This window comes from Mustela nivalis (genome assembly GCF_964662115.1).
Source record: "Mustela nivalis genome assembly, chromosome: 2".
NCBI classification, from domain to species: domain Eukaryota; kingdom Metazoa; phylum Chordata; class Mammalia; order Carnivora; family Mustelidae; genus Mustela; species Mustela nivalis.
Genome location: NC_139021.1, coordinates 43,678,744 through 43,699,708, shown reverse-complemented (window position 1 = coordinate 43,699,708; position 20,965 = coordinate 43,678,744). Strand labels below are relative to the sequence as shown.

At 38.4% G+C, this 20,965-nt stretch overlaps 1 protein-coding gene across 2 annotated transcripts in view; it reads left to right on the top strand.

Annotated features, from left to right (window-relative positions):
• The window catches only part of LRRC69 (leucine rich repeat containing 69), a 112,570-nt gene that overhangs the window by 36,056 nt on the left and 55,549 nt on the right, over positions 1–20,965 (top strand). For both annotated transcript variants that reach the window (XM_082719410.1, XM_082719409.1), the window contains exons 2-5: positions 2,851–2,977; positions 6,480–6,552; positions 13,635–13,830; positions 16,767–16,838. In XM_082719410.1, coding sequence (XP_082575536.1) covers positions 2,851–2,977; positions 6,480–6,552; positions 13,635–13,830; positions 16,767–16,838 — 468 coding nt within the window. The remainder of the gene's footprint in view (positions 1–2,850; positions 2,978–6,479; positions 6,553–13,634; positions 13,831–16,766; positions 16,839–20,965) is intronic.

The following is a 20,965-nucleotide window of genomic DNA, read 5'->3' as shown; positions in this document are numbered from 1 at the left end:
GCTTTAACCCACTGAGCCACCCCAGTGTCCCAGAAACTTTTTATCTTGATGAAGACCCAATAGTTTATTTATGTATTTTTAAAAAGATTTTATTTATTTATTTAAAAGAGAGAATGAAAGAGAGAGAGCATGAGAAGGGGGAAGGACAGAAGAAGAAGATTCCCTGCTGTGATCCTGGAGTCCAGGATCATGACCTGAGCCAAAGGCAGTTACCTAACCAACTGAGCCACCCAGGCGCCTTACCAATAGTTTGTTTATTTATATTTTAAAGATTTACGTATTTATTTGAGAGAGAGAGAGTGAGGGAGTATGAGAGAGTGCATGAGGAGTAGCTGAGGGAGAGAAAGGGAGAATCTCAAGTAGACTCTGCACTGTTTGGAGCCCAACAGGGGGCTCAAACGCACAACCCTGAGATCATGACCTTAGCTGAAACCAAAAATTGGATGCTCAGCCTACTGCACCACCTAGGCATTCCCCAATAGTTTATTTATGCTTTTGTTTCCCTTGCCTGAGGATATGTATCTAGTAAGCAGTTGCTATGGCCAACGTCAAAGAGGTTATCTCTGTGTTCTCCTCTAAGATTTTGATGGTTTCCTGTCTCACATTTAGGTCTTTCACCCATTCTGAATTTGTTCTTGTGTATGCTGTAAGAAAGTAGTGTTCTTTTGTGTTCTCTTGGGTATGCTCTAAGAAAGTTCATGTTCTTTTTCATGTGGCTGTCCAGTTTTCCCAACACCATTCGTTGAAGACACTGTTTTTTTCCCCCCACTGGATATTGTTTCCTGTTTTGTCCAAGATTAGAAGATCATAGAGTTGTGGGTTCACTTCTGCATTTTCTGTTCTGTTCCATTCACAAACATGTTTTTGTGCCAGTACCATACTATCTTCGTCATCACAGCTTTGTAATATACCTTGAAGTCTGGAATTGCTATGCCTCCAGCCTTGCTTTTCTTTTTCAAGATTGCTTTGGCTATTCAGGGTCTTTTGTGGTTCCATACAAATTTTTGGATTATTTGTTCTAGCTCTGTGAAAAATGCTGGTCATATTTTGATGGGGATGGCCTTAAATGTGTAGGTTGCTTTGGGTAGTATAGACATTTTTACAATATTTGTTCTTCGAATGCATGAGCAAGGAATGCTTTCCCATTTCTTTGTCTCATGTTCAATTTCTTTCAGAAGTGTTTTACAGGTTTTGGAGTATAGATCTTTAACCTCTTTGGTTTAGCTTATTCCTAGCTATCTTATTTAGAGTTTTTGATGCTATTGTAAATGGGACTGATTCCTTGATTTCTCTTTCTGTTGCTTCATTATTGGTGTAGAGAAATGCAGCAGATTTCTGTATGTCGATTTGTACCCTGTGACTTTACTGAATTCATGTATCAGTTCTAGCAATTTTTTGGTGGAGCCTTTCCGGTTTTCTATACAGAGTGTCATGTCTTGTGCAAATAGTGACTTCTTCTTTGAATTCTTTGCTGATTTGGATGCCTTTTTATTTCTCTTTGTTATTTGATTGCTGAGGTTAGTACTATGTTAAATAATAATGGTAAGAATGGACATCGCTATCATGTTCCCGACCTTAGGGGAAAAGCTCTTGGTTTTTCCCTGTTGAGGATGATATTAGCTATAGTTTTTTTTACATATGGCCCTTACGATGTTGATGTATGTACTCTCCCTACTTTGTGGAAGGTTTATATCAAGAGTGGATCCTGGGGGCACCTGGGTAGCTCAGTGGGTTAAGCCTCTGCCTTTGGCTCGGGTCATGATCTCAGGGTCCTGGGATCGAGCCCCACAATGGGCTCTCTGCTTGGCAGGGAGCCTGCTTCCCCCTCTCTCTGCCCGCCTCACTGCCTACTTGTGATCTCTGTCTGTCAAATAAATAAATAAAATCTTAAAAAAAAAACTTTAATTAAAAAAAAAGAGTGGATCCTGTACTTTGTCAAATGCTTTTTCTGTATCTATTAAGATCATATGGTTCTTATCCATTCTTTTATTAATGTGATATATCACAATGATTGATTTGCAAATATTAAACCACCCTTGAATCCCAGGAGTAAATCCCACTTGATCATGGTGAATGACTGATTCTTTTAATTTACTGTTGGATTCAATTGTTAGTATTTTGTTGAGGATTTTTGCATCCATGTTCATCACGCATATTGGCCTGTAGTTCTCTTTTTTAGTGGAGTCTTTGGTTTTAAGATCAAGGTAATGTTGGCCTCATAGAATATATTTGGAAGTTTTCTTTCCATTTCAATTTTTTGGAGCAGTTTCAGAAGAATAGGTAGTAACTCTTCTTCAAATGTTTGGGAGAATTGCCCTGGGAAGCCATCCTGCCCTGGACTTTTGTCAGGAGATTTTCAATTGCTGATTCAATTTTGCTGCTGGTTATCAGTTTGTTCAAGTTTTCTATTTCTTCTGCTTTCAGTTTTGGTGGTTTACATATTTCTAGGACTTTTCCATTTCTGCCAGATTGCCCAATTTGTTGGCATATACTTTCTGTGGTCTTGGTTGTGATCTCCCCTCTCTCATTCATGATTTAATTTATTTGGGTCCTTTCTCTTTTCTTCATGGTAAGTACTGGCTAGGGGTTTATAAATTTTATTAATTTTTTTCAAAGAACCAGCTCTTGTTTCATGATCTGTTCTACTGTTTTTGTTGTTGTTGTTTTTTCTGTATCATTGATTTCTACTCTAATCTTTATTATTTCTCTTCAGCTGCGGGCTTGAGGATTCACTTGTTCTTTTTTTAAATCCTCTAGGTGTAAAGTTATCAACAGAAGTTCTTAATTATTTCTCCATCTCATTTGAAGGTGAATAATGCATGAGTTCATTAAATTTCTATATGTTTACAGTTGACAGTACTAAATCTGGGAAATAACCTTTTGGAGGAAATTCCGGAAGAGGTGAAATACCTTACATCCCTGAAGAAGCTTCATTTATTTGGAAATAAGATTTGTAAATTTGCATCTGGAGCATGTGGTAAGTTAGTCAAAGAAGAGCATCATTATAGAATCAAACCTAATCTTCTTACATTGGACAAGTAAAAAAGTAAAAAAAGATATTTTACCTTTTGATCTTTTTTTGTTGCAGATATTTACTCACTATTCTTGAAATTAAGGAACTTGGGGGACATTTTTTTCAACTATTATATTATCTATTTCTCTAATGTGGACCTAAGAAAATAAGTTAGTATTAAATTTTTCTAAACCTAAAATCTAAAAAAGAAAACCTTCCCTTTTTAGAATCAGTGTACATTTTGACCCTTGAATCTAGAGGCCCTTTCTCTGTGCCTGCAAGGAAACTGGCTGAAAATCAAATAAAGAAAAACTCTTCTTGTTCTTTATACTTTTTATTGTCTCAATGTTAAGCTACAATATTTGATCAAGATGCTAAGTTTAAAATCAAAGGAGAATTTGAAAGAAAATATATGAGATCCAATAATTGGCATGTTTTTTTTTTTTTTTTGGTGTTTCCTTTCAACTTAAAACTTTTCTATTCAAAGAACACTTTTCTTATTTAATATAGGGAGAGGGGCTTAAGGATAAAACACAAGACAAAGAGATCTAGATGATATTTATAGCTTCATTGACCCATGTACAGTACTTTATCATTCTATGTCTTTGTACTTATTAATAAAACTAAAGATATGTTTTGTGAACTTTTAAGACATGGGTGCTAGATATAATCACTGTCATCATCAAGCAACATTTATTGAGGCTATCACTGCATGGGGTGCTAAATTAGGGGAATATTTGGCAAATAGCACAAATAGACTTCGTTTGATCTCTTTACTTTAAAACCCTGAATCATGTATCTTGGGGAAATAGTTTTTCAAAATAAGAACTGTAGTAAACACTTACCGATGCTTATACATGTTATATATGCAAACCCATAGATTCAGGGTTCAATTACACTTTACGTGGGAAGAAAACAGTTTACATAAGGAAAAAATTAAGGGTGTGAAACAACCACAATTTTATAAACTATACTGTGGAGACAAACTTAAAACCCAACTTACATAAGTAATATTATGCAACCTAGTTAACGTTGATTTAGGTTTTCATAAAGAAAATTTTTTTCTTCTGTGCCCTTAAATAGGAGGTTTATAAGATATATGTAACCTGTGTACACTGCCCCTGGATGTCTGTAGTTGCTGTATTTCTTGGTTTTGGGCTGTTGAACTTTGAAAAGCCCATGTGAATGACAAAGAATATGTTTTATGTTGTGTCCTTATTATCCAAGAGCAGAAGTAGTTTAGTGTCAGGGAGTTGAGCGCTATCTAGCCTGTACTACATGACCCAGTCACTCTGACCAGACCAGAGTGGGCCGGGGCTAGACATGTGTCCCAAGATAGTCTGATATTAGTCTTTTTCTTGGGAATTATGGTAGAAATCTAAAACAGTGTAACTGGTCTCAGCTCATCATATGAACTAAGATAGTGGTTGCAACTGGTGTCCTGTGAGTTGAAACTGGTTCAACTGGTTTCTGAGCTGAAACTGGTTCACAAATAAGTTGATTCTCTTTTGACGGCCTTTTAAAAAATTTGAGTTAGGGTACCTAAATTTGCAAATCAGAAGAGTTCATTAAAAACAACAACAACAACAAACAAAATGGATCTCCCACTCTTCTTTGTTTTAAGAAAGAAAGACTAGGCAACACTGGAATCACATTCCTACATGATAACAATGGCCAGGGGCTGGCTGCATGGCAGCTGTCCTGTTAGATAAGGCAGGTGCTCACCAATTCCGCACACTCCTGCCTGGTACACTCCCACCAGGGCCACTAGGATGTTCTGAGTTATCTTCTCAGTTCCTGTAGGCATTTCAGTTCGTCTACCCGGTCCGTGAACATTTAAATGCAGCAATAGTAGGATGGCTATGAATGTATGGAAAATTAGAGAAAACCTACTCAAAAGAGAAAGCCTGGGGAGTGGGGGAAAGAAGGGAGGAGGAAGAGAAAGAGAGACAGAATATAAATATGAAGTTGAGAGAAGCTGTAATGAGAAATAAAACTCTGTGTTCTTCAGAGATGCCCTGAGAATGTGGGTGTCCTTGCATATCACAGCTTGTTTTAGTGGTTCAGTCCAAGAAACATGAGAAGCCCAGGAGACCCAGCATGAGCATTTCTTTAACTATGAAGAGCAATCGAAGGCCTATGTATATACATACACAGCCAATATGTATATATGAACCTACAATCATGTAGCATTACATATCGATTACACGTATATATACACATATTTATGTTAATAAGATCCCCTTACCCCCATGAGCTAAGGGCCCAGTGTGTTGGGAGGCTGGCATAGTCATGGCCAAGCCTAACAGGGAGAAACCTGCCATGGAGGTGTACCTGGAGCTGCCTTGAGTCACCGACTTTGAGTTCAAAAGGTTGCTGGTGACGCCTTGGGAGATGGACCTCTAAGAGCAGATGGCGAGCCACACCATGACCTTTCCCCCTTGGCCGGCCTGCAGTAGAGCACCATCTCAGAATTCCGTGCAGGAAAGGCTTTCCAGGTCATCCCGTGTGTGACATACACTGGTGCCAGTCCGACGAGCGGGGAGGAAGGACAAGCACACAAGCCCCCAGTCCGTCCGTCTGCTCTGCCTTGAGCTCTGCGTAGAGTCTGGTGGTCTAGGAGGACCTATTCCCGACGAAATGCGCCAGGGTGCCTCAGCTCCTTTGCACCTCAGGTGAAGAAGATCCCCAAGTTCCCGTGCCAGGTGCTAGGACGTCTACTGGTCCTTCTTCAAGGTCACGCTGGCCCTTGTCCAGCGCTGCATGGACACTTGTTCACACTTTGGGTCCCCTTCATCCTCCTCCCAAGGGAGTTCCACCTGAGCGGCCACAAAGAGAATGCAGTCATGGGCCACCTGCCCGAGGTGCCGAGGTGCTGTGCAGCAGTGGGGCGGCGGCAGGAGCACGGGGCGCGGAGCCTGTCACACAGGCACGCGCACGTGCTGAGAGACGGTGGTACGCGTGCCTGCGTGAGAGTGCGTGCACGTGCCCGGCTCGCGCGCGGGAGGTCGGCCCACTCACACTGCCCAGCCGCGCGCCCGCTAAGGTGCTGGTGGCTGGTGCCTTTGACCGCTCTAGCTACGTGATTTTTCTGATGCATGGGTGAATGCCGCCAGTAAGGAGGACCCTTTGGATTTCATTTATTCGCTCAACACTTATGGAACAGCCCTTTTCAGTTAAACTAAAACAAAATAACCCTGAGTTCAGGTGCCGCTTAGTTTCTGGCTCCAGTGTGTGGTGAGCCTGGCTGTGCTCTCTGCTCTTGGGCGCTGTGATTTAGCTTTTTAATTTGGTGACGAATTCCCTCTATTTTGTTTAAGCTAGTTGAAGAGGGTATCTGTCACCAGCGACCCCACGAGCCTTGGCCAAGGCAAGAAACCAGAAGGAAAAACAACGGTATATAGAAAAGTGGCTATAAGTTATTCTCTAAGAGATAGCTAACGTGACTAAAATTATTTCCCAACAGATGGCTTACAAAATTTGATTCTGCTTAATCTGAACAACAATCAGCTCACATGGATTCCTCGAGAAGTCAGCAGGTAATTTTGTTTATAGCTAGACTTCCAGCCCCACCCTGGTCCTCTGAACCTCAACCTCATTGTCTGGCCTAGCTCTCTGTGGGGTTTGTACCTGGCAAAGAGGCATCTGAAGGACCGAGGCAAGTCGCTATTTTTAAGCAAATGATTCTTTAAACACTTGAGGGAAATGAAAAATAGCATGACTTGGCGGTCTAAGTGTGAAAGTGGGGGTTTGAAACCTAAAAGTTCTAAAGTTGATTGCATTATTGGTTTCCTAACTCTGGGGTTCTTGCAGTTTGCTCTGATATAGAATTGGGAACATTAAATTTTATTTCGTGAAGTACTGGAAACCATTTTCAGCTTAATGGAAGAAGTCAGGTAAAAGCAAAGTCTTGAAAATCGAGATAGCATTTTCATTAACCAGCCCCCACACATTTTCTTATTAACAACAACAACAAAATGCTACACACCTTATCCTGCACATCTGCACAGATGGGCTGCGGTTACAGTGGCTTTCTGGAGCCAGCTGAGGGCCTCGTCCTTCTGCAGGCAAAACACTCTCTTGGGTTTTTCCCCTGACAGATGGAGAGAAAACCCTACTTGGGTTTACTTGACTTTGGAGACTCTCTTTATTGCCTGTTGAATGGAAACAGATGTTTTACAACATAAGAGCATCCAGATTTTTAAAGGATGCAAAACTATGAACAGTCCTTAACAAAGGGATTTGTGCAGCACCTAAAGTCTATTCCAATTCACTTGTCTATACTTCTAACCAATATGTTTTGCTTCCCAGGGAGATTTTCACAGAGAAAGTAATGTTTTAAGTCAGAATAACTAGGAAAAATTTTAAGTGATCTAATTTCTGAAGAAGAAGACTATTTATAACAATGAAGATGCCAGTAGGTGTTTGCTTGCTCTTTCATTTATTCAGCTTCTCAATGGGATTTGCGTATCAATGATATAATGAAGAAAAGGGAAGATCTGGCAAACGGGGCCATATCTTTGTGCCGCTGGCCTTATGAGTTTGGGCAAGTAATTTAACTGCTCCTTAGCTTTCTTATGTCCAAAGGAAGAAGTTTGAGTAGATGAACTTTAAAACCCTTACAGTTATAACACTATGATTTCATAATCTATTAAGCTTCGATCTGTTTGGAGTATTAAGTATAATAGTCAAAGAACTGCATAAATCTATAGTGACATTTTAGAAGATGAAATGAAAGCTTTTGCTGAAAAATGTAGGATTGCAAAATAGTTAAGTCTACACTATTTTATAGATAATTCTGGATTGTCTGTATTCAGACTGTGTCCTATATGTAGGCTAATTGGTCACCTCCTCAAGCAGGATTCCATTTTCTGACTTTGGGAAAGTTTCTTCACCTTCCCATACCTTAGTGTCTTCAGCTGCAGCATGAGGACAATAATAGTGCCTATTCATAGGGTTGTTTTGACAGTTAAATATGCAAATTTGTCAAAAATATTTAAGATTGAGCCTGGGACATAGTAAGTGCTCAGTGGATGTTAGCTTTTCTTATTATGGGTTCTTACTTTTATTCTTCTTTTTGTTCCTCCCATTCATTCCTTTTTAGAGAGGAAAGAAGGACTTACTGGTGAATTTGGGAAAACCATTTAGTGTACATGGCTCAGTGTCCTCCTTTTAGTCTGTCATCAAGTAAGCAGTTTCCTTAGCAGGAAAGGCTATGACCGGGTGGGTATATTTATTCAGGGGAGGACTGAGAGATGGGGAGACTGTTCGTGTCAGCTCTATGCTGATGTGTGAATCCCTTCTTTTAAAATCCCATGTCTTGGGCGCCTGGGTGGCTCAGTGGATTAAGCCACTACCTTCAGCTCAGGTCATGATCTCAGGGTCCTGGGATAGAGTCCCGCATCAGGCTCTCTGCTCAGCAGGGGGCCTGCTTTCCTTCCTCTCTCTCTGCCTGCCTCTCTGCCTGCTTGTGATCTCTCTCTGTCAAATAAATAAATAAAATCTTAAAAAAAAATAAATAAAATCCCATGTCTTATTTCTCTATTTGTTTAGAACCTGGGAGGGGGAGAGATCTGTTTTTTGGCTAAACTACAAAGTGTTGGTTAATGGACTTGGAGTCAAACCTGGACAGGTCAGAGTTTTGCCCCTAAACAACCCTGTCTGCGGCAGGGCAGCGCAGCCACAGAAGGAAAAGGAGAAGGTGGGCATCTTGGCAACAGAATCTCTCTGAAAGAAAGGGAAAAAAGAATGGACAAAGCCAGTGGACTCAGTTTTTTCTTCAAATTCACCACTCACTGCAGTTTCTCTTCAGCCTACTGGAGAGGAAGGGGGCAGGGAGAAGCTGCAAGTGTGCCTCTTACAGTTTTCTCTTGGAGGAATGGAAGTTCTTCCTGCTCCTGGAGATGAAAACAATGACACATACTATTTTTTTCCTCTGCTCTTTGCTCAGCCAATGAATGATGGCTTTTTACAGTAGCCTCTGAGCTCAACTTCATGCCTTGGAGTACCGACAAAATGAAAAACCAACTGCCATGGTAGTAATTCTGAGTAGAATCAATTAGAGTTGTGATTATAACAGTGATTAGTGAAGAAAATTCCTTGTCCCACAGGAATTTCTCCACAGGACCTACTCCACACATTTTTGCTTTCTTTTAACACTGGGTCATCCAGTTTTGACTGTATATCTTCTCGCAAATGACTTTGCTCTGTATTTTACCAAGAAATTTGGCTCCCTCTTTATCTTGCCTTTCCAGCCTCTTTATCTGGCCTTAAGCAGACCTTAAGACAAAATCGACCTCTTGCCTTTTTTCTCTTGCTCCCTCATTCTCTTCTTTATAGTCAAAATTCTCTCAATCTATTGCTTTTGTTTTCTCCCTTAAAATTCTCTTTTTTCTCTTCATTCTACTTAATATTATTTTTAAAGACCATTAGTGTCCTTTGGGCAATCAAATCTAGTGGTATTTTCTTGCTGCTGAATACAAACTCCACAAAAATCACAAGTGTTCCCATTCAATAAATTTTGACCAATGTACACACACCAATAAGGTCTTGAACGTTTCCTTCAACCCACAAATTTCCTCATCCACACTTCCTGAATTCTTACCTCTCATAAGCAACTATTGTGATTTCTACCTCTACAAATTAGTTTTACTTGTTCTAGAACTAAATAAATTGAATCATACAGTTTGTATTCTTTTGTGTCTGTCTTTTGCTAAGCATAATTTTTTTTTTTTTGAGAGTCACCTTATTGTTGACTTTGTCGGGGATTTGTTGTTTGTTGTTTATACCCAGTAGCATTTCATTGTGTAAATTATGCCACAAGTTATTTTCGCCTGTTTCAGTACATTTGTATTATTTCCCATTTGGGGCTATTATGAATTAAGATATTATAACTATTCTTGTGGAAGTCTTTTGGTGGACATATGTTTAATTGATTTTTCATTTCAATTCCTAGGAGTAGAGTTGTAGAGTCATGGAGTAGGAGTATTAGTGTATATGTCAATTTATTAAGAGCTGCCTGTAGTTTTGCAAAGTGATTGTGCCATTTTACATTCTGGCAGATTTTAAAATGTTTACCATCATAGTTGGTATGGAGTCATGTCTCATGGTAGTTTTAATTTGCATTTCTCTAGTGTCTAATGACAGTTGAGCACCTTTTCATGTTCTCTTTCCCCATTTTTATATCTTCTTTTGTGAAGTGTTTGTATCAGGTATTTTTCCCATTGGAATAAATTTGCAGTTTATTTCTTTCTTAACATTGAGTTGTAAGAGTTCCTTATGCATTCTGGATACAAGTGCTTTGACAAGTGCATGTATTGCAGATATCTCTTCTGGTATGTGGCTTGCCTTTTATTTTCTTTGCAGTACCTTTAGATGAAAGTTAGTTTTTAACTTTGATGAAGGCCAATTTATAAATACTTTTATTTTAAGATAAGTGCTTTCTGTGGACTTCATAAGGAAATATTTGCTTATCTCACTTATCAAGATATGATCCTATATTTTCTTCTACAATGTTTATAGTTTTAGTTTTTGAATTTAGGTCTATAATTCATCTCAAATTAATGCTTGTGCGTAATGTTGGGTAATAGTCAAAGTTCGTTTTCCCCCCCACATTATCCTATATTTTCTTCTATAAACTATAGTTTTAGTTTTTATGTATAGGTCTATGAGTCACCACAAATTAATATCTGTGTGTGATGTGGGTAATGGTTAAAGGTTTTTTTCCCTCGAATGTTTATCCAGTTATTCTAGCACCAATTGTTGAAAGACTGTTTTTTTTTTTAATTGAATTGCTTTGACATCCCCAAAGTCAAAATACCATTCATGTGTCTCTTTGACTCTCCCTTCTATTGCATCAATCTATTTTTCTATAATTTCTCTAAATACTATTTTAATTATTGTAGCTGTATTGTAGCTTTGAAATCAGTTAATGTGAGTCCTTTGACTTTGTGTTTTTTATAATAGTTTTGGCCTGGGTACTTTGACTATCCATGTAAATTTTAAAATTGATTTGTCAGTTTTTACACAAAGAAACTGTTAAGATTTTTATTTGGGAGAGAGCCTAAGTGATGCAGTCAGTTGAGCATCCAACTCCTGGTTTCAGCTCAGGTCGTAATCTCAGGGTCGTGTTATTGAGCCCCGCGTGAGGCTCTGTGCTTAACACAGATTCTGTTTCAGGCTCCCTTTCCCTCTCCCCTCTGTGCACACTCTCTAAAATAAATAAATCAGTCTTTAAAAACAATTTTTATTTGGGCTAAGTTGGAACTGTAGATCACTTTGGGGAGAACTGGCATCTTAGTAATATTGTTTCTTTTTATATGTGGGCAAGATGTATCCCTACTTTTATTTCGAGATCTTTTAAATTTTATTAATCATAATTGATAGTTTTCAGTATAGATGTCTCTCACATCCTTTGTTAAATGTTTTTCTATTTTATGGTTTTTTTTAAAAAAATGTTGCTGTAAATGGAGTTTTTAGAACTTTCATTTCCAATTTTTGTGGCTACAATATAGAAGTACAATAGATTTTTTAAAATAATGACTTTATAGTATATGATCCTGCTTCTGGTTCTAGTAGTTTTGTTAGCTTGTAATACCTCTCTTTAATATTTAAAGTGTCAGGGGGCGCCTGGGTGGCTCAGTGGGTTAAAGCCTCTGCTTTCAGCTCAGGTCATGATCCAAGGGTCCTGAATAGAGCCCCGCATTGGGCTTTCTGCTCAGCAGAGAAGCTCTGCTTCCTCCTCTCTCTCTCTCTCTGCCTGCCTCTCTGCCTACTTGTGATCTCTGTCAAATAAATAAATAAAATCTTAAAAAAAAAAACATATAAAGTGTCACCCATCTCTTTAATTTTGAAATACTCTTCCCTGTACCTTTAAAGATTCTTTGTCAACCTGGTTCATCTCCTGTTTCTCTACTCATGCCTTCTCTAGGTGCCTTTTTGTTTTGTTTTTGTTTCTGTTGTTTGTCAGATGTTCACATTCTTCAAGAATCTTTACCACTTGCTGCTTCTCTCTCTTCTCCTGCCCTTTTTGTTGTTCTTCCTCTCATCTCATCTATTCACATGGCTTTCCTTGTCAGGTTTGTAGTCTTCCCCAGACCCCTTCACCAGGCCTGACCACTTCCCTTCCGCCAGGCCCCCTTTTTTTTTTTTTTTTTTTTTTTTTTTTAAAGATTTTATTTATTTATTTATTTGTCAGAGAGAGAGAGAGAGAGAGAGAGAGTGAGTGAGTGCAGAACACAAGCAGGCAGAACAGCAGGCAGAGGCAGAGAGAGAAGCAGGCTCCCCACTGAGCAAGGAGCCCGATATGGGACTCGATCCCAGGACCCTGGGATCATGACCCGAGCCTAAGGCAGCGGCTTAACCAACTGAGCCACCCAGGCGTCCCAGGCCCCCTTTTTTAATGGTCTAAAACGTATCACCTCATTCTGTTATTACTTTGATCTCAGCACATTGGACCTTGGGATTATCATATATTTTCATTCTTTGCTTTGTAAACAGATGAGTCTTGGCACTGTTATCTACTAGATGGGTGATTTGGGTAGGTTGTTTACTGCCTCTGATGCTTTATTTTCCTCATTTCTAAATTAAGGGTAATAACTCCAGCCTTTGGGTTATGGTGATGATGTAGTTTAATGCACAGGTACATAGTTGATGCTGAACATTGCTAATTTCTTTCGTTTCTTTATTCAAAATATTAATATTTTCTCACCTTCTATTGCCCCCTTTGTTGGCCTGATTTTACATGTTCTGTTATTCAAAGCCAAGTTCAAATGTTTATTCTCCCCAAATGCTTATGATATGCCTCCCTAGTATACCTGCAACTGGAAACTCGAATTTCTTGAATCCCTTTCTCCCTGTCTGATGGCATTTCCTAACTTCATTTTATGGCTCTAATATCTCCTTCTAGACCATGATATCCATAATGGCAGAATTTGTGGCTGATTCATCTTTGTATCTTCTGCAGCAACTAAGTAGTTCTCACATCTATTTGGTGCAGGATATTTATATCTATACCTCTATCCATTTATATCCATGTATACATGTATGTGTATATTTGTGCATATCTGTGTCTTCCTTTGTCCTCTGGCTTCTTCTTTAATATAGCCAATATATACAAACAAAAAATGAAAATAGAGTTTTCTCTCTCTTAAATCAATGTTTTGATTACATAACATTCTTTTAACATAAGCTATCTGATTATAAAATATCTTTAAAAGTTAAATTATAGTAAAGATTTTTTAAAAACTTTTTTAGAAAGAGGATGCATTTTTTTTTTTAAGATTTAATTTATTTATTTGACAGACAGATCACAAGTAGGCAAAGAGGCAGGCAGAGAGAGGAGGAAGCAGGCTCCCTGCTGAGCAGAGAGCCTGATGCGGGGCTCGATCCCAGGACCCTGAGATCATGACCTGAGATGAAGGCAGAGGCCTTAACCCACTGAGCCACCCAGGTGCCCCTATAGTAAAGATTTTTTATGCTCAAAGTATTTGTAGTAGTTGTGAACCCATGATGAAAGTGAGGCTCAGATGAGCTACAAAAAAAAATGAATTGACACATGCTTCTGATAAGTAAAAGGGCTTTCTTATTCTCATGAATTTCTTTCACATACTTTATTTTTTAGATTAAAAAGCCTTATATATTTGAGTATGAATCATAACCAGCTAGCCAGCATTCCTAAAGAACTTTGTTTTCTTAAGAATCTTTCTGAACTTCAACTTAACTACAATCAGCTCATTTACATACCTGAAGAGATTAAGTTCTTGAAGAAGCTCCAGAAGCTTCTTCTGGTGGGAAACAACATTGAAGTTTTGCCAGAGGTAAGCTAAACATGGAACCAAATTTTCTCGGGGAAGAGCTCATTGTGACACAGTGGAGAGTGGTTATGGAATAGATTTGGACATCTGAGTACAAGCCATCATTTGCTTTCCCTCCGATTAGGCATAGTCCATTCCCAAAGCCCTATGACGAAAGAGGGTTATCACTTGGATATTCTACATAGCTGGGGATGCCAGATTTAGTAAATAAGGGTACAGGATGCTCATTTAAACTTGAATCTCAGATAAGGAACGAATAATTTTTTAGTACATATATGTTCCAAATATAACATGGGACATACTTCTACTGAAAAAAAAATTGTTGTCTGAAATGTAAATTTAAGCAAACCTCCTGTAATTTATCTGGAAGCCTTATGTATGGCATAAATTTTAAGTACATTTTGGTTTTGGAATATGTGCTATATACTTCCATTTTTCCTACAAATCTCTTCTCCATCTTTTCCCAACATGTTTTGTGCTTGGAAAACTGACCTGCATGGGCATCAGTAAGCTCCTTTGTCCTCTGGCTTCCTCTTGGATATGGCCAGTGAGAGCCACTAGTAGGAGTTGAAAGGGCAGGAGGAGAATGAGTACCAGATGGTATACCCATGGTACCCTTCCTGATAGAATGTTGTAAGTTGTTTGCACACTTCTCTAGTAGACCGTAATAAATATTAGGTGATCCTCATATGGACAATTACTACTTTCCCTTGGCTTTTTAGGCCCATAGCTGGAAAGAACTCCTTGCTGTTGCCAGCTTTTGGGAACTTTGTGGGAACCTTGCCAAACTTTTATAAATTATGGCTTTATTAAACTCTCCTCAAATTTCCCAGTTTAAGAGTACAGTTTCCTGCTAGGAATTTGTCACTGAGTTTACCTTCCTTCCCTGTGCAAATTAAAGTTAATTTGATAGGAGGGGATGCATGTCATGCAGTAAGTTGAGGAATACAAAAAGTAGATCAATTCCTGCTGTTTTATTTTTCTCTCAAGAGGATATTCTATTTAAAAATTCTGGGTGCCTAAGTGGCTCAGTTGGTTAAGCATCTGGCTTCAGCTCAGTTCATGATCCCAGGGTCCTGGGATTGAGTCCCACAACAGGCTCCCAGCTCATTGGGAAGTCTGCTTATTCCTCTGCCGCCTCCTCTCTTTCTGTCTCTCATGAATAAATAAAGAAAATCTTAAAAAATAAAATAAAAATAAATAAATAAAAATTCTGTGCAAACTGTAATCTGATATGTGAAAAAGTATATTTCAAAAATTTTATTCTTTAATTCCTTAAAAAAATCCCAATTTCTGCAGATGAGTAAGAACAGTTCTCAAAATTACAAACTAAATCTATTAAAAGTGTAATACCTTTATGTGAGGGAAAAACAGTAACAGTAGTACCACGATCATTGTCATGAAGCATTATATTATTTAGTATTCATAACAACTCTGGGATGTTGTTCTTTTTATTAAACCATTTTATTTCATTTTTAAAAAATGTTTTATTTACTTGCAAGAGAGGGAAAGCGAGTGAGAACACAAAGGTGGGGGAGGGATAGAGAGAGAGGGAGAAAAGCAGACTCCCTGCTGAGCAGGGAGCCTGATGTGGGGCTCAGACCCAGACCCTGAAATCATGACTTGCGACAGATGCTCAACCAACTGAGCCACCCAAGCACCCCTACCCATTTAAAATAAGGAACAGAGAGGTTATATGACTTGAACACAGTTTGCAAAGGTCAGAGAAGGGACTCAAATCCATGTCCATCTTACTTAAAAGTCTGTACTTAAACTCAATATTCTTACTACAATTTTTTTTTTTTTAAATCCTGAGGAGTTTGGACTTTAAAAAATTTAAATGCTAGTAGGTCTTGTCCTGAAGTATTATGTAAAGAATGCCTTTGATTATATGTCCTTGTACATTTAATATGATTCAGCCTATCATTGTTCTTTTTGGTCTACATTATAAATAGTAAGACATTATAGGAAGTACTCATTTCTTTTGCTAATGAACAAATTATGAATCTTTTTCTGGTACATTATATTTTTAAAAATCTTAAAGTTTATTTCTATATTTTTAATTTTTAAAAAGATTTTGTTTATTTATTTAGAAGAGAGAGCATAAGCATGAGTTGGGGAGAGGCAGAGGGAGAGGGAGAGGGAGGAAAATCTCAGGCCGACTCCTCGCTGAGCTCAGAACCTGATGCTGGGTTCCATGTGGGCCTTGATCCCAGGACCCTGAGATCATGACCTGAACTGAAATCAAGAGTTGGATGCTTAACTCACTGAGCCACCCAGGCATCCCTGGTACATTATGAATTACATGTATGTTTGCACACGGGTGTGAATGTATATGCCCATTCAGTCACATTGGGCATGTAGATAGAGACAGTAACAGATTTTATTTTTTTATAAGGAAAGGATTGTGTCAGCACAGTGCTAAGCAAAAGGTAGATGTAAAATAAATGCCTTTGGAATTGTTGATAGACCTTTTACACCTGTTTTCTGTTTTTAAAAACTGCTTTGTATTTTGATTTTGGTAATATCTACCAAGTTCTCACTATAAGGCCTTTCAGTAAGCACTTTCTGATTAGTAACTTATTTAATCATTCAATAGCCATATTAAAGTAAGGGCTTCCATTACCATTTTCATTTTACAAATGGGGAAACTGAAGTACGAAGAGATTATGAAATTTGTCCATAGTTACATAGCATCAGAGGTCAGATTTGAACCCACAAACAGTCTAACTCTTGGCCACCATGTTGCCCTGGAGTAGTCGGAGGAATGGAGACCATACAGACACCCCTGGACCTATGGATCTGCTCCAGGAGGGGGTGCTGAAGAATTGATCAGGTAATTAGGAAAGAAGGTCAATCCCATCAAGTTTGAAGCTGGAAGAAATTTATGATTCTACATATTAGATTCTTAAAAATCTCTCTTTTGTTTTCTGACACAGGAACTTTGCGATCTTATAAACCTAAGAATCCTAGACATAGCTGGAAATTTTATTCAGACATTTCCTTCAGGAGTAAGTAGAGTCTACCTCTATTATAAGTGAAATATAACTTTGTTTATGCTACTGAAGTTAGAAAAATATGAGCAGTTGTAAAACTTTTAGTAATTGGAACCTTGGGTTATACAGATGACTCAAAGATTTGCTTTGTTCTCAAATTTCAAAACCTGTTCTCTCCCATTTCTTCCTATGGGTTCTCTGCCTGCTGAAATTGTTTGAACTAAGTGAACTCTGATTCCTATCATAAATATTTTAAATGTTTTTTATTTTATACTGCTTTGGTTACCTCAGACTTTTTGAAAATATAACTTTCCAGAGCATGCATTTTTATCCCTTGTAATTAATCCAAGGTGACACTTTTGTTAGTTGTTTTTGAGCCATGAACAATGAAAAATATATGTTTTCCCATTTGGAAGTGAATTTTGACTTTACTGTATTTCAAAAAACCGAGGAATAGTTGGTCTTGGTGATGTCTGACTTTTGGAAAAGAAATGGCCTTTTTTCTTATTGCATTTTTATACCCAAGCAAACTTAGTTCCACATGCAGGGCAATAGTTAGAAGCTCATCAATCCAGAAGGTTTTCAATAAATATATATATTTTTTATTTGACAGAAAGAAAGAGATCTCCAATAGGCAGAGAGGCAGGCAGAGACAGAGGGAGAAGCAGGCTCCTTGCTGAGCAGAGAACCCGATGTGGGGCTCGATCCCGGGACCCTGGGATCATGACCTAAGCTGAGGGCAGAGGCTTAACCCACTGAGCCACCCAGGCGCCCAGTAAATAATTTTTGATCTATTAAATACTTTAGCTGATTGATCAGCTCCAAGCTGAGATTTCAGTCCTTTTTACCCTTAAAGAAATTTACACTGAAAGCAACTCAAATATGAAAAATGAGTGTAAAGTCTGTTTTAGAAAAAAATGTGGTTTATTTGTTAAAATATGTGTAACATAAAATGTACCATTTACACACTTTTGTGTCCAGTTCTGTGGCACCAGATATAGATTCACAATGTTGCACAGCCATCATCAGCTGTTTCCAGAAGTGTTTCACCTTCTCCAACCAAAACTTTGTTCCCCTTAAACACTCTCTCCCCATTCCCCTCCCCTCACCCAGCCCCTCGCAACCACTGTTCTTTCTGTCTCTATAAATTTGACATTTGGGTACCTTATTTAAGTACAATATACCTCATAGAAACATGCAATAACTTGACCTTTTGTGACTGTATTTCTTGTTTGTTTGTTTGTTTTCCCCCACATATTACATTTTATTTTATTTTATTTATTTTATTAACATACAGGTCTGTGATTCATTAGTCTTATGCAATTCACAGCACTCATCAGCACATACCCTCCCCAGTATCCATCACCTAGCCACTCCATCCCGCCTATCCCGTTCCCCTCCAGCAACCCTCAGGTTGTTTCCTGAGATTAAGAGTCTCTTATGGTTTGTCTCCCTCTCTGGTTTCTTATTTCATTTTTCCCTCCCTTTTCCTATGATCCTCTCTCTTGTTTCTCAAATGCCTCATATCAGTGAGATCATATGTCAATTGTCTTTCTCTGATTGACTTATTTTGCTTAGCATAATACTCTCTAGTTCTATCCACATCGTTGCAATGGGAAGATTTCATTTTTGATGGCTGCATAATATTCCTGTGTGTGTGTGTGTGTGTGTGTGTGTGTGTGTGTCACATCTTCTTTGTCCATTTGTGACTGTGTTTCACTTAACATAATGTCTTCACAGTTCATCTATGTTGTAGGCTGGGTTAGAATTTCCTTCCTTCCTAAAGGCTGAATCATATTTCATTGTACATATCTGTCACACTCTGTTTTTCCACTCATTTGTCAGTGGACATTTGGGCTCCTTCCACCTTTTGGCTATATAGAATAATGCTGCTGTGTGGGGTGCCTGGGTGGCTCAGTGGGTTAAAGCCTCTTCCTTCGGCTCAGGTCATGATCCCAGGGTCCTGGGATCGAGCCCTGCATTGGGCTCTCTGCTCAGCAGGGAGCCTGCTTTCTCCTCTCTCTCTTCCTGCCTCTCTGCGTACTTGGGGTCTCTGTCTGTCAAATAAATAAATAAATTCTTTAAAAAAAAAGAATAATGCTGCTGTGAACATGAGTTGTACAAGTATCTGTTTAAGTTTCTGTTTTCATTTCTTTGGGGTATATACCTAAAAGTGGAATTGCTGAGTCATGTGGTAATTGCATGGTTACTTCTTCTGAAAAATTTTTATTTAAATTCCAGTTAATTACCATATAAGATAACATTAATCTCAGGTGTGCAAATAGAGTGATTCAGCATCTCCGTTCAACACCCAGTGCGCCTCACAACAAATGGACTCCTTAGAAATCACCAAACTATCTTCTAAAAACTCATAGTTTTGAATGTTTAGTGATTGCATGTTGTTAATATTGAATTTGTGAAGGCTGTCAAGTCTTACCATTGTGCAAGTCTTAGTTCACCTCTCTCTGTCCTGTGATGACTTCCAGGTTTTCCCAAACAGTCTTTTGGTGCTACCATTTCTGTGGTACTGTTTGATTTATTCCATGTAGTAGAATAATTCTTTTCAAGTCTGTCTTGCAGATAGACTGTAAGTTAAGTAAACTATTGAGTTTTTTAGTTCCCTGAAAAGAATCATTTTTAAATCTTTAAAAAATCTTTTAAGCAAAGATCTTTCTCCAGCTCCTCTTTCCCTCAAGAGCCCAGCTATTTTTCAAATTGTAGTCATTGGGAAGAAAGAGTTGACCTGACTAAAGTGAGAAAAAGTTTTAATGATGATTACCAGGGGCATCATGACATTTGCCTTTGATGTGAAGTGTATAACAGAAGATCTACAAAACATTTGCAGACCTAACAGAAAGCTTCATGTTTCTGTAACACTTGTGATCAGAATCCTCCATTAGTCTAACTGCCTGAACGGTCATAACTGTACTTTTCAGATTGAGAAATGGCACTAAAAGTTATATTTCTAGAGCATTATTTTGCAATTATTTAGTAATTAAATTGCAAAACAATGTTGCATGTTATTAAATATTCACAGCAATTAGATTTTGAATAGCTTATGGGAAAAGACCAAAATCTGGCATTATTATTCCTGTTTAGTACTGAGGCTCCAGAGAAGTAATTTACCTATGGCAGTGGCCCTTAGACTTGAGAGGGCATCAGAGTCCCTGGATGACTTGTGAGAAGGCAGAGGGCTGGCCCACATCTGTACAGTTTCTGATTCAGTAGGTTGGGTTGCCCGAGAATTGGCGTTCCTGTGAAGTTCTCAGGTGATACTGATGCTGCAAGTCTGGGGACCACACCTGGAGCAACCCTGTCCGGAAGTATAGAGCAGTGGTAGTGTTTGGACTTGTGCTCAAGATTTTTGGCTGCAAGCCCAGGGCTCTTCACATATTAGAACTTTCCTCTGAGAAAAAAAGAAATACTGAGGAACAAATTTTTTGTGTCACGAACGACGGTCGGGGCAGTCTCTGTTGTGCTACACAAATAAATGAGGCCGTTCTTTCATCTCACAGGGAGTTTGGGTTCCGAGAGTTTCCCTGTATCCTCAACTAAAATGATACTCAAGGGGCATTCCTTGAACAATACAGTGCTTACTTACTCTGGAAGATACTTTACACAGAAACTAAGATTTTGGTATGTGAACACAAGAAATGCCTATTAAGTTGGAAGCTGAGTTTTATATGTTACTCTTTTTCAGCCACTCTGTGGATGCACTTGGTGCATGTATACCATTGACACATCTTCCTCAACATTGATCTATCAGCCAGTCTAAACATTGAAGAGATTTTTAGCATGTAGCTTTAAACACTAAGTTTTATTTTGGAGAAAGTTTGGTCAAATCCATCATCATACAATGTATAGTAGTCTCTAACTTTTGTCTTTATAAAGTTTTCCATTTACATCAGGTGGTTGTATTTGGAAGTGAGGCTCAGGTCTAGGTAAAATAGTTATAAGGACATGTAATATGATAACTTACAATATGATAACTCATGGGAAAGTGCTTTGCTTTTCTAGGCATTGAGGAAATAGGCTTTAAAAGATGTAAACCATAGCCAATGCTTCATTTTCCAAAGTTGCTGTTTGCTTTCAGTTTCAAATTCATGGTATTAACATTCATGTGAAGCCGTGGCCTCCATAAA